Source organism: Mandrillus leucophaeus, unplaced genomic scaffold (genome assembly GCF_000951045.1).
Source record: "Mandrillus leucophaeus isolate KB7577 unplaced genomic scaffold, Mleu.le_1.0 Scaffold24, whole genome shotgun sequence".
Taxonomy (NCBI): Eukaryota; Metazoa; Chordata; class Mammalia; order Primates; family Cercopithecidae; genus Mandrillus; species Mandrillus leucophaeus.
In genome coordinates this window covers 3,279,211-3,290,729 of record NW_012102476.1, presented here as the reverse complement: position 1 = coordinate 3,290,729, position 11,519 = coordinate 3,279,211, and the positions used below count along the sequence as shown (strand labels likewise).

General features: G+C 56.2%; 1 protein-coding gene across 2 annotated transcripts; it reads right to left on the bottom strand.

Annotated features, from left to right (window-relative positions):
* Nucleotides 1-2,850: 2,850 nt before the first annotated feature.
* PRR14 (proline rich 14) lies at nucleotides 2,851-8,597 on the bottom strand. Of its 2 annotated transcripts, none has more exons than XM_011982478.1 (12): nucleotides 8,501-8,597; nucleotides 7,653-7,724; nucleotides 7,361-7,529; nucleotides 6,472-6,590; nucleotides 6,211-6,400; nucleotides 5,902-5,945; nucleotides 4,944-5,053; nucleotides 4,051-4,639; nucleotides 3,844-3,913; nucleotides 3,671-3,762; nucleotides 3,325-3,396; nucleotides 2,851-3,230 (listed from the first exon to the last, which is right to left on the bottom strand). In XM_011982478.1, the coding sequence occupies exons 2-12, from the start codon at nucleotides 7,673-7,675 to the stop codon at nucleotides 2,951-2,953; spliced, it is 1,758 nt and encodes a 585-aa protein (XP_011837868.1). In that variant the 5' UTR covers nucleotides 7,676-7,724; nucleotides 8,501-8,597; the 3' UTR covers nucleotides 2,851-2,950. The 2 variants fall into 2 exon arrangements, with proteins under 2 accessions (XP_011837868.1, XP_011837869.1); XM_011982479.1 differs by lacking the exon at nucleotides 8,501-8,597 and adding an exon at nucleotides 8,183-8,443.
* Nucleotides 8,598-11,519: the final 2,922 nt, after the last annotated feature.

Below are 11,519 nucleotides of genomic sequence, written 5' to 3'. Positions count from 1 at the left end.
GGCCGCGACGGCGAAAACGGGGCGGCCGTCCCTTTAAGGCGAGGCCTCAAGTTGTCCAGCCCCTGGCCCCTTTAAGACGACCCGACAGTGTCCGGCGGTCTAGTGCGGTGGCCGCCCCCTGCCAGGGGTCGAGGCAAGTCTCCCCGAGGAAGAGGAAGGGCCACCCCTTTAAAAGGGGCAGAAAGCTCGCCCGAAACGCAGACCTCCCCTTTAAAAGTGTCTCAAGTCCTCCGGCTCAAAGAGGCCACCCCTTTAAGGAGGCCAGGGTCCTTCACACAGCAGGCCGTCCCTTTAAGGGCTCGGAGTTAGTTTCTAGTCCTCCACAAGCGGCCACTTCCCCTTTAAGTTGAATTTAAAAGACTTCTTGCGTGTGGGGGAGGAGGAGGTAAATAAAAACCCCACTCGCCCCAGTTCTCCCAACGGCACAGTTCTCAATTTGTCAGCGTCTATTCGGCGGCTTCCCCTTTAAGGCTGGCGTTGGAGTGCGCCGAGTTCAGTGGCCACCCCTTTAAGGAGATTTAAAGGGGCCTCCTCCGGGCCCAGCTCCTCCAGCCTCCGCCTCCGGTCGCCATGAAAGGCGCGAGGCGGGGCGAGGCCGCGGGGCCAGCCCTCCAAAGCCCCGGATGTGAGGCAACGGTGACGGGTACAGCTCCTCTGTCCGCCGACATAAAAGTCTCTTCCTCCTTTCCTCCGTCTCTGTCCGACTTGGGCCTTAAGGAATCCGGAACGGCCGATGGGCAGCGGGGGACCTCCAGCGCAAACTCCTGTTGTCTCCTTTGGAGTCTTGGGGCGCTTCTCCGCCAGGACTTCCCTGCCCCTCCTCCCTCTTCCTACTCAGCCTACACCTCCTTCCTCTCTTGGCCTCCTCCCACTCTCCGCCCCCTTCCCCTCGCCCCCTCCACGGACGCAGTCGCTGATAGGTTGAGAGGGCTACGTCAAGGCGAGGGGCGGAGCCAAACCCGAGGGAGTGGGTGCATGTAACCGCCCTCAAATCTTGGATTGGGTTACGTCAGATTGGCTCCGCCCTTCCCCCAGTCTTGTGACTCGACTGGTTAGAAGTAGGTGTTTGGGGAGGTGCCCGCAGGGCCCCGCCTCTTCCTGCTGTTAGTTTATTGGCCAGTCTCCTGATGGCGTCGAGGCGAGGGGCGGAGACGCGGGGCCTGAGGCGTTGGGGGCGGTTGGCCGCTGGGGGGCGCGCGGATGCGAGAGATTCTGTTCCACAGCCAGTTAAGTCATCGCCGCCTTTCCGCCGCTCGGCGCGGCCCGCAGACAGCCTGGCGTCTTGCGCACGCGCGTGGCGGCGCCGCCGCCCGGCTGCCGGCTGGCGGGTTGTTCCGCGGTGCCGGGTGGCTCGAGCGGCCGCGTGCTGTGCCTGCGCCGGCCGCGCTAACAGGCAGCCGTGTCCCTTCCAGGCGAGGCTGCTGGCAGCGGTCTCCGAGCTCTAGCAATTCGAAAACACCTTGCACTTGCATGAGCGCTTCTCCGCGTTAGTGACTGCGTTTGGTAATAATTCCACGAGGGAGATGCTGTCAGCCCACTTTACTGGGACAGAGGAAAGGGCGCACAAACGGGCTGGTAGTCTCCTAGCCACGTCTGTGTTCAGCCACTGCCCTGTGATGCCTCTCACCTATGAAAGATGCACGCCACTGCTCAATGTGACTGGCTTAAAAAAAAAGACAGAGGAAGCCGTTTCTGGCCTCCAGTTGCCCAGGTTACCGTTTTGAAAGTGGACAGCGCGCTGACATGCCTGCCTTGCTTTCTCATCCATAAAATGACTAATTCCCTGTCGCAGGGACATGTGCAGGTCAAACACCTATGACAGTCGTCTTGAGTGCTTCATTATGGCCCATTACCCTTAGCTCTTTTTGTTTTGTTTTGTTTTTGTTTTTTTGGGGGGACAGTCTGGCTGTGTCCCCCAAGCTGGAGTGCAGTGGTGCAATCTCAGATCATTACATCCTCCACCTCTCGGGTTCAAGTGATTCTCCTGGCTCAGCCTCCTGAGTAGCTGGGATTACAGGTATGCACCAAGACGCCCAACTAATTTTTATATTTTTAGTGGAGACGGGGGTTTCACCATGTTGGCCAGGCTGGTCTCGAACTCCTAGCCTCTTGTGATCCACCTGCCTCAGCCTCCCAAAGTGCTGGGATTACAGGCGTGAGTCACCGCACCTGGCCTGCCTTAGCTCTTGAATCCAGCAGCAGGTCCTGACCTGCATGTTAGTAGGAATTCAGGGCCATCTTGATCTTCAAGGCCTTGACCCACTATAGGCCTTTCAGTCTCTATATAAATGAATTGGGTGAACCCAGACCAGGGTCTAGGGTCACAGTATCATCTGACACTGCTTCAGAAGTGTCCCTCCACACAGGAGAATCCTCTGATCAAGAAAATATCTCTAGGCTGGGCATGGTGGCTCATGCCTGTAATCCCAGCACTTAGGGAGGCCAAAGCGAGTGGATCACCTGAGGTCAGAAGTTCGAGACCAGCCTGGCCAACATGGTGAAGTCCTGTTTCTACTAAAAATACAAAAATTAGTGGGTGTGGTGGCGCATGCCTGTAGTCCCAGCTACTTGGGAGGCTGAGGCAGGAGAATTGCTTGAATGCCGGAGACAGAGGTTGCAGTGAGTCAAGATCATGCCACTGTACTCCAGTACTCCAGCCTGGGTGACAAGAGTGAAACTCCATTCCTATCTATCTATCTATATCTCAAGTGACCACTCCACCCCCTCCCTGTACTCTATACCCAACGCCTGTCACCATCTCTGGCACCAGTCCCAGTTCCCAGACCTTTGGGGGTCAACGTAGAAACATCAGCCAAATCAATCTTAAACTCAGCTAGAGATACAAAAGAATCAGAAACATATCGAAAACTTTACTAGAAATATAGAGAAAAAAAAAACTGCGTGGGAGATTTCCCATCCCTTAAGAATGGATGACAAACAGATAGGGCACCTAGGTCCAGTGGGGCTGCTCCCCATCTACTGTTTCTTCCTCTAGGAGCAAGGCGTCTAGCTCCTCCAGCCGCTGCTGGAGCAGGGGGCCCACATCAGGGCTGGGGGCCACATGGGGAGGAACAGTCCTGCCCCCTGCAGCCCGGACCCCACGGGATGGCCGTCGTGATCGAGGAAGGCTGCTGTCCCGAAATTCCACAGCCCGCCGGAGCTTCCTTGAGCTGGTGAAAATCAGAGTCCCATTGCGCTCCCGGGGTTCCTCAAAGATGGTCTCAAAGGTCCTGGACGAGGCAGGGAGAGGAGCTGGTTATCAGCGTGCCCCATAGCTCCAGACTTCCCTCTGCCACCCTCACTCAAGCCTTCCAAGTGTCTCACCTCCTGGTTGTGGGTGACTGGTAATTCTTGTTGGTGTAAATTTCTTCCAAGCTGAACTCCTTCTTGTTCAACCTGTAAGCAAAGAGCAGAGGCCACTGAGAAACCTTGGGCCAGTGGGGCCTGAAGGGACAGGTAAGGCCTGGTCTGTATTTCAGTTTCTGGGACATGTCAGGGCCAGGAGTGCTACATACGGCAGACAGGCAATTTTGAGCACAAACCATGCCCACGCCCAACTGAATCCTTCAGACTGGACTGTGCTCCCTGAGGGGAGACAAAGCTATACTTCAGGGGACATGAGCCTGCATCTGTTTGGCCAAGACGGATCAATGCCCAATGAGCCCCTCACCTGATTGGTCGAGGCAGTCCCATTGGTGTAAGGTTTAGCTGAGGACGGGCTGGTGTTCTGCGTATTCTGAATCGAGAAACCTTTCCTATGCTCTGCAAAAATGGGGCAGAGGGTGAAAGAGTGACATGGGCTCAGGCCCCCACTAGTCTCTTCTACCCAATCTGAATGCCTACCTTGGTCTCAGGGTCTGAAAGCACCTGGTCCTTTGAGGCTCTTGGCTCCTTCCCTTTGGTTGAACCCAACCTGCCAAGAAGGTCAAGGCTCAGGGACAAACAGGATTCACTGCATTATCCCCCGTCTCCTGCCCGCTGGATACTCAGGGAAGGAGGCTGGGACCAGGCTGCGGCTAGGCTTCGAGGGGGGTTTTTTGAGAGCACTACCTGGGTTCTGCTGGTTCGGAGAAGGAGGAAGTGGATGCCGTGGACGAGCAAGATGTGGCGAGAGAAGGGGAGGCTCCCATTCCTCCGAGAGGGAAGACCTCTTTCCGGAGACAGGGCCGAGGGGGTGGCGGGGCTCGGGCCATTTCCCCACCACCCACAGTGTGCCGCCGCGGCCGTGGCCGGCTTGGTTGGGGTGGAGCAGGTGGCCAGGTGCAGGTACCTGGGCCAGGGGGCCCCAGATCAGGGCAGGAGTAGCTTCGGCCCAGAGAGGGCTTAAGAAGAGGTGCTGGGGTATTGTGGTCCTGAGCCCGCCACTGGCGGATGGGGGGTCGGGGGCTGACAGATGCAGTGCCCTCAGCAGCCCCAGACTGCTCAGCCTCTGAGATGGCGATCTTCAACTCCAGCTTCATTGGGGGGGACGGGGGCGGGGGCTGTGGGGTTTTGTTGGGTGTGAGGAAGATGTCAGCAAAGCTCTCCAGCTTGGAGCGGACGGAACGGAAGAGCGGGGCCAAGCCCCAGGGACTGAGGCGGGGGCGTAAAAGGCTGGACGGTGGTGGGGTGGATGGGAGCTCCAGAGCAGGATCTGGGGCTGAGGAAAGGAGAGGTCACAGGTGGATATTCCTTGGCTGCAGTGTCTCAGCCCCTCCTCAGTAGCCTCAGCCCCTCCCTGCATGCTCAACTTTGTGCACAGAGGAATTAGCCCACCCCTAAAACACTAAGTTCTGCATTTAAGAATTGAGCTTCAAGTCTCTGACATCGTCATCCCATCTTCATATACCATGCCCTGCCCTGGGAGGGTAAGCCCTATCCCCACCTCTGTACCTGACACTTCCAAGCTCAACTAGGATGTTCTAGACCCCCAAGTCTCATCTGATCTCTACCCAAGTCCTTACCTGGTGGTGGGCTCTCTGGAGGGTCTGCAGGCAGAGCAGATGGCTGGAATGGGGGTTCTCGGTCCCCGGGTGGAGGTGTTGGCTGGTGAACTATCTTCATGGGCTCAGCTCTGGGGTGAAGGGCAAAGTAAAGGCTAGGGGAACTTCCAGGTATCCCACCTGAGCCAGCAACTCCCCTATCCCTTAAGGCTTCTTCTTCTTCTTCTTCTTCTTCTTTGTTTTTTTTTTGAGACAGAGCCTTGCTCTGTGGCCCAGGCTGGAGTGCAGGGGCACAGTCTCAGCTCACTGCAGCCTTGAACTCCATCCCGGGCTCAGGCAATCCTCCCACCTCAGCCTCCCAAGTGGCTAGAACTACAGGCAAGGACCACCACATCCAACTAATTTAAAATAATATTTTGTCTGAGTTTGGTGGCTCACACCTGTAAATCCTAGCACTTTGGGAGACCAAGGCGGGTGGATCACCCAAGGTCAGGAGTTCAAGACCAGCCTGGCCAACATGGTGAAACCTCATCTCTACTAAAAATACAAAAATTAGCCGGGCATGGTGGTGGATGCCTGTAATCCCAGCTACTGGGGAGGCTGAGGCAGGAGAATCACTTGAACCCAGGAGGCGGAGGTTGCAGTGAGCCGAGATCGCACCATTGCACTCCAGCCTGGGCAACAGAGCAAAAACTCCGTCTCAAAAATAAACAAATAAATAAACAAAACAATGTTTTTGTAGAGATATGGCCTCACTATGTTGCCCAGGCTGGCCTCAAACTCCTGGGCTCAAGCGATTCTCCTGCCTCGGCCTCCCAAAGTGCTGGCATTACAGGCGTGAGTGTGCCTGGCCCCTTAAGACTTTTTAAGATGTCACAAGGAAGGATTGGATCAATCAGTCCCGATGCCCCTAGCTCTGGCTACCTGGATGATGGCTGTTGCCTGGATCCTTTGATAATCCCTACTCCAGCTCTCTCACCTTTGTGCTGGGATGATGAAGTTGGGGGTCTCATCAATGAAGCCCTGGATAAAAATAGGGGAATGTTTGTGGGGAGGCAGGGAAGCCTCCTTAGTGCCCCACATCCTGACTCTTTCAGTTCCCAGATACCTGCTTGGGTTCATGCCAAAGAGGTTTTTATATAGTCTTTGCTCAGGTAGTGCCTGCCACCTAAAATGCCACTCTCCTCACCCCAAGAAAAATCCACCTAAGACTCAGGCCTCCCACCCTTCTTCTATCCCTGCTGGAACCCAGTAGAACCCTTGATATCCATACCCTCAGTTCCCATACCTCAGCTGGGGGTCTAGGACTGGCAATGTCTTCCAGCATCACCACCAGGGTGGGCTGGGGGGCCTGGTCCACCTTTTGTGAAGGGCCCTCCTCTGGGCCAGGGGTTGTTCTTGATCGCCGCCTCAGGGTGGAAGAGGTCCGGTGGACGCGGCTCAAGGGCTCGCGACACAAACACAGAGGATCGGGAGGCCTAGGGAGGGAACGGGAAGATTAGAAGGGCTCAGCTGGGCCCTTGGTTTACCCCCATCCTGCCATGCTCACCTGGCCTTCGAGGACCACCCGGCCTGCCGGGGTGGCGAGGCAGGAGGCTGCATGTGGACAGGATCCTGATGGCTGTGGTGCTGTGGGATGGAGGTCTCCTTTGAGGGTACCACGGGGCCCTGGAAGAGAAAGAGGTGTCAAGAGCAAGGTAATGGAATGAGGCTGGATGGGACAAGGTCTCCCTGTGCCTAACAGTGCCCTGAGCCACAAACATAACAGAGATTAGGGCTAGAATTCACTCGGATCCCCAGAGAAGAGATGAATTGGACTGAATTAGGGGCCAGATATTAAGAGTCCTAAACTGCAGGTGTGGGACCTGGGTAATCTCACCCACGCTGTTTAGGGAAACAGACAGGGTGAGCTAGGGTGGGTCACTGCCTTTTTTGGGCCACAGTTTTTCTTATCTGTGCAGTGGAGTCAAAGACCTCAGCCTGCTTCCTAAGGAGGCTGGGCTGGGAAGAAAGCAGAAGAGTTTCAGCCCGGCGCCGTGGCTCACGCCTGTAATCCCAGTACTTTGGGAGGCAGAGATGGGAAGATCACTTGATGCCAGTTTGAGACCAGCTTGTGCAACATAGCAAGACCCTGTCTCTACAGAAAAAAAAAAAAAAAAAAGAAAAAAAAAAGATAAAAAAAAAAAGAAAAGAGTTTCTCAGAGTTACAGGGATGTGGTTCCATCCCAAAAAGGTTGGTGGGGGGAACGGGCACTGCCCAATTCTAGGTTGGAGTAAGTGGGAGCCAAGCAGGACTCTAGCATGAGGGAGGCTGCCTGAGGGATGGGTACAACAATGATGGATTTGGACTTCAGTTATCCTCAGTAGCGATCTGGCCCGAGTTTGGTAGTGAGGAAAGTCAGGGGAGAATAGAGGGTCTCTCGGTTCAGGGGGCTCACCATGTGAACAGCCATGATATCTTCCAGCACCACGGCCAGGACCCGCCGAGAGGCCTTTTCCAGGGGAGAAGGGGCCCCCGGGGGCTGCAGCCTCGGCCGTTTCGGGCTCCTGGCTCCCCATAATGCTCGAGTCAGAGGCTGGCGGCACAGACGCGCCTGGCCAGGCGGGCTGGAGGGTGAAAGAAGCAGAGGACGGTCGCCCGAACCTGTCGCTGGCTCTGTAGTTTCCCGGCACGGCCGCCAGGATCCCCATCTCCCGGGGTCAAGACAGGCGGGCCGGGTGCGCTCTCACCTGGGGTCCCCGGGCAAGTCCATGGGAGACGCGGCGGCTCCAGGGGGTCCCTGGGGAATCCCAGGCTGCGGCCTGGGGTAAGGGGGGAGCGGGGGAGCGTGGGGTGAGGGTTGGCCCCTTCCCTGGGGCTCCGCCCTTCATGGTCCGCCCGCGGCTCCCCGTAGCCCAGCGGCCGCAGCCCTGGGGCGCGAAAGGGCGCCCCCGGTCGGTCGCCCGGAGCGGGTGTCCTCCCGCTGCCACCGCCTCGATCAGCGGATCACTCGCGCCCTGCCTGGCACCTGCCGCCAGAACCCAGAATGCAGCGGCCCCAGTTCTCCCGCGGCCCGAGCCTCCCGAGGCCTTTGTCCCTGCAGATTGTGCCCCGGGATCCACGGGGATCCCGGTCCTGGGAGGCTATTTCCGCTGGATCCCTCTGTGATCCTCCTCCTCTCACAGCGAGTGGCCGAGGACTCCAAAGCAATACTGCACACATCGACGACCCTCCCTCCCACCAGATCCCCTAGACTGGATCCCTGAGGAAAGAATCCTACAGCGCGGTTCCGCCAATCAGACGCCGGGCGAGGCTTCTCCTTCCCCTGTGAGCTTCGGCGCCGCAAAGCTCCTATCAGACAGGGGCGGCCCGAGCTGGAGCATCTCCGAACTCAGCCTAGATCCCCAGGGATCCACTGTCAAGTAGATACCCCCTTCACTCCAATCCCGGGAGGTCCCGCCCACAAACGCCCCCTCCCTCCTTGCGTCCCCGCCCAGCGGTCTCCCCCGGCCCAAGACCAGATGGTTCAGAAGTTTCCTTCCCCGCCCCACCCCCGCCCTCTCCAGCCACTCCTTGCCCTCCCCAAACCGCTGCTCACCGCCGCCTCCCGTGGATCCCGGGTCTTCCGCAGCTCCCACCTCCGGCTCCTTTAAAACCAAGCTTACCCAAGGCTGCCCAACCGCCGATGGCCTTCTTATCGGGGCCTCTGGACACCGCCCAATCGCCGGTCCCCGTCTTCCGGGGTGGTGAAAAACTAAGTGAAGCCACCTGGCGGCCATCATCCCTAGGGGCAGGAAGCCAAGCTGAGTGGCGCCGCCATGATGGTTGAGGGCAGATGTCTTAGTCCTCGTTGAACCATGGTGGACTGGGTGGCGTCATCTTTTGAGGGCCATATACAATGCCAGGTTTCTTGATATGTTGAGGCAACCGATTGAAGCTAGAGTGCCGCCACGTTTTTTAAGGGCATCTTCCGGTTCTTTGGTTCTTAGACCAATAAACGTCGACTGAGTGCTAACGATATGCGAAATTCCCAATTTCCTAGAGTGGCCTCGTTTGAGGAAGGTTCCGGCACCTTCCTGCGTTCCTAAATTGGGTTCCCACAACCCAGAGTCCGAGTTTAGGAGTGGGTGGCGGAGGCCCTGACTCCGAATATCCGGGATCGAAGACGGGCTGGTGCGGCCTGTGGCTCCGTTGCTGGCGCCTTGTCCTGGAGATATGGGGTCGAGCCGAAGTGGGGAGGAGACTGGGGGCGCTGAGCTTGACTCCCCCTGAGTATTGTCTACGGTACTTCTTTCCGGAGGATTGGGGGTGCCCGCGGTCCGCGCAGAGGGCTACAGGACAGGGGCGTCTTTGCAGGAGGCCAGGAATATAGCTTGGCTTGCTCGTGGGGCCCGGCTCTCAGGAACCACTCTCTCAAAAGGGGCCTTCATGATGGGGGAGGTGTAAATAGTTCTGAGGAGTAAGGAATCAGGGTGAGACGCTGTTGCTTGGAGGAGCTGCGTTATGGACCGTTTACCGGGAGCTGGGCTATTGGTGGGGAGGAAGTGGGCATGTAGTGGCTTCTTGTAGCACTATGAAGGTGACCTGACCGCTTAACCAAAGCCCGTGTCTGTGCTAGTTCTCCTTCCCCAGATTCCCTGATCCAAACCAGTCCTTCTTTTCTTTTTTATTTATTTTATTTTTTTTAAATTTGAGGCAGGGTCTCGCTTTTTTGCCCAGGCTGGTCTTGAACACCTGGGCTCAAGTAGTCCTCCCGCCTCAGCGTCCCAAAGTGCTGGGATTACAGGCGTGAGCGCTCAGCCCCAGTCCTTATCTTGTTTTCTTAACAGAACGAGAGACCCTGAAGCCTAGAATCCTGGGTCCGAGATAAGGTGCAGAGGTGCTTCCTGGTCTAGGTGTCATAATTCTTTCTCAGGGGATTGAGTGAAGAAAGTGATAAAACAGGGCCGGGTGTGTGCTGGCTCACACCTGTTATCCCAGCACTTTGGGAGGCAGAGGATAGCGGATCACTTCAGGCCAGGAGTTCAAGACCAGCCTGGGCCACATGGCAAGACCCCATCTCTACAAAAACAAAAAACAAAAAATAAGCCGAGCATGGTGGCGTAAGCCTGTAGTCCCAGCTACTCAGGAGGCTGAGGTGGGAGGCTCTCTTAAGCCTGGGAGGTCGCAGCTGCAGTGAGCTATGATCACGCCACTGCACTCTAGGCTGGGCGACAGAGACCCTGTCTCAAAACAGACAAACAAGGGATGATATGGAAAGAGCATAATCGGGAAATGGAAATGAAATGGAAAGAGCTTATGTGGGAAATGGAGGCTCCCCAGCTCTGTCCCTAAGGACTCAGGCAGGGAGACGTTCTTCCAGGACTACAGCATCTCTGGAACAGGAGATCCACTGGGCCCTCTGGAAACGCATTCAGACTTCTGGTGGGAGCAGGCCATGGGTCTTCCACGTAGAGGCGTTCTCTCTCCCGCTGGGTCAGGCCTGGCAGTATGGTGCCTGAAGAGGTACAGTGATGTTTCATTCAGCTATGAGTGCTTGGAGATTCTTCCAACCTTGCCAAATTAGGAGCTAAGCCCTACAAGTGCTTTTCAGGCCCCAGGGCAGGAAAAACCTTCAAAAGCAGAGCAGGCCTAACCTGAGTTTTTAGGTATTTTTTATTTGTTTGTTTTTGAGATTCTCTGTCACCCAGGCTGGAGTACAGTGGCGCCGTCTCAGCTTACTGCAACCTCCGCCTCCTGGGTTCAAGTGATTCTTGTGCCTCAGCCTCCCAAGTACCTGAGACTACAGGTGCTAACCACCATGGCTGGCTAGTTTTTTGTATTTTAAGTAGAGACGGGGTTTCGCCATGTTGGCCAGGCTGGTCTCGAACTCCTGGCCTCAAGTGATCGGCCTGCCTTGGCCTCCCAAAGTGCTGGGATTACAGGCATGAACCACCACGCCGGACCCTAATCTGAGTTTTGATTCTCTAGGTCTCTTGAAGTCAGTGACACCAAGGGCAAAAGATGTAGTCCAAAGAAAAGCCCTGGACCTGAGTATTTGGTAGGAAGAGCCCACCAGTGTGACCCTAACTTGGAGTGCTAGAATTCATCAAATGGAAATGTAAGGTAGACTGTGGCAGTCTTGGCCCTTAGCCTAGGCCAGCAAATGTGAGTCCTCATGGTCTTGCAGTCTCACCTCTGCTCTTTTTGTGACTTTCCATTTCAACAACTTCTACTTTGCCCACTCCCTACACAGGTGGTGGACGTACTGTGGGGTGTACCCCAGTGTATGCTGCTGATGCAGTAGCAAGAGGGCCCCACACAGACTCCAGTGGGGCTGCTGGTGTGGCCGTTGGTGCACTTCGGTGTGTCATTATTCAGAAACCCAGGGTCCGTTTCGACTGTGGGTGGCCCATCTTTCTTTTTTCCTTTCTTAGACAAGGTCTTGGTCTGTCACCCAGGCTGGAGTACAGTGGTGCGATCATGGCTTACTGCAGCCTTGACCTCCTGGGCTCAAGTGATCCTCCCACCTCAGCCTCCCAAGTAGCTGGTATGACAGGTGTGCACTGCCACACTCAGCTAATTTTTTTATTTTTATTTTTTTGAGACGGAGTCTTTTTTTTTTTTTTTTTTTTTTT

Excerpts from the sequence above, each read along its gene's own strand:
- PRR14 (XM_011982478.1), bottom strand. The coding sequence starts at position 7,675 with ATGGACTTGCCCGGGGACCCCAG. Across the intron at positions 3,914-4,050 it reads TCCGAACCAGCAGAACCCAG|GTTGGGTTCAACCAAAGGGA; the intron begins GTAGTGCTCTCA and ends CCTTCTTGGCAG. Across the intron at positions 3,231-3,324 it reads CAGTCACCCACAACCAGGAG|GACCTTTGAGACCATCTTTG; the intron begins GTGAGACACTTG and ends TGCCTCGTCCAG.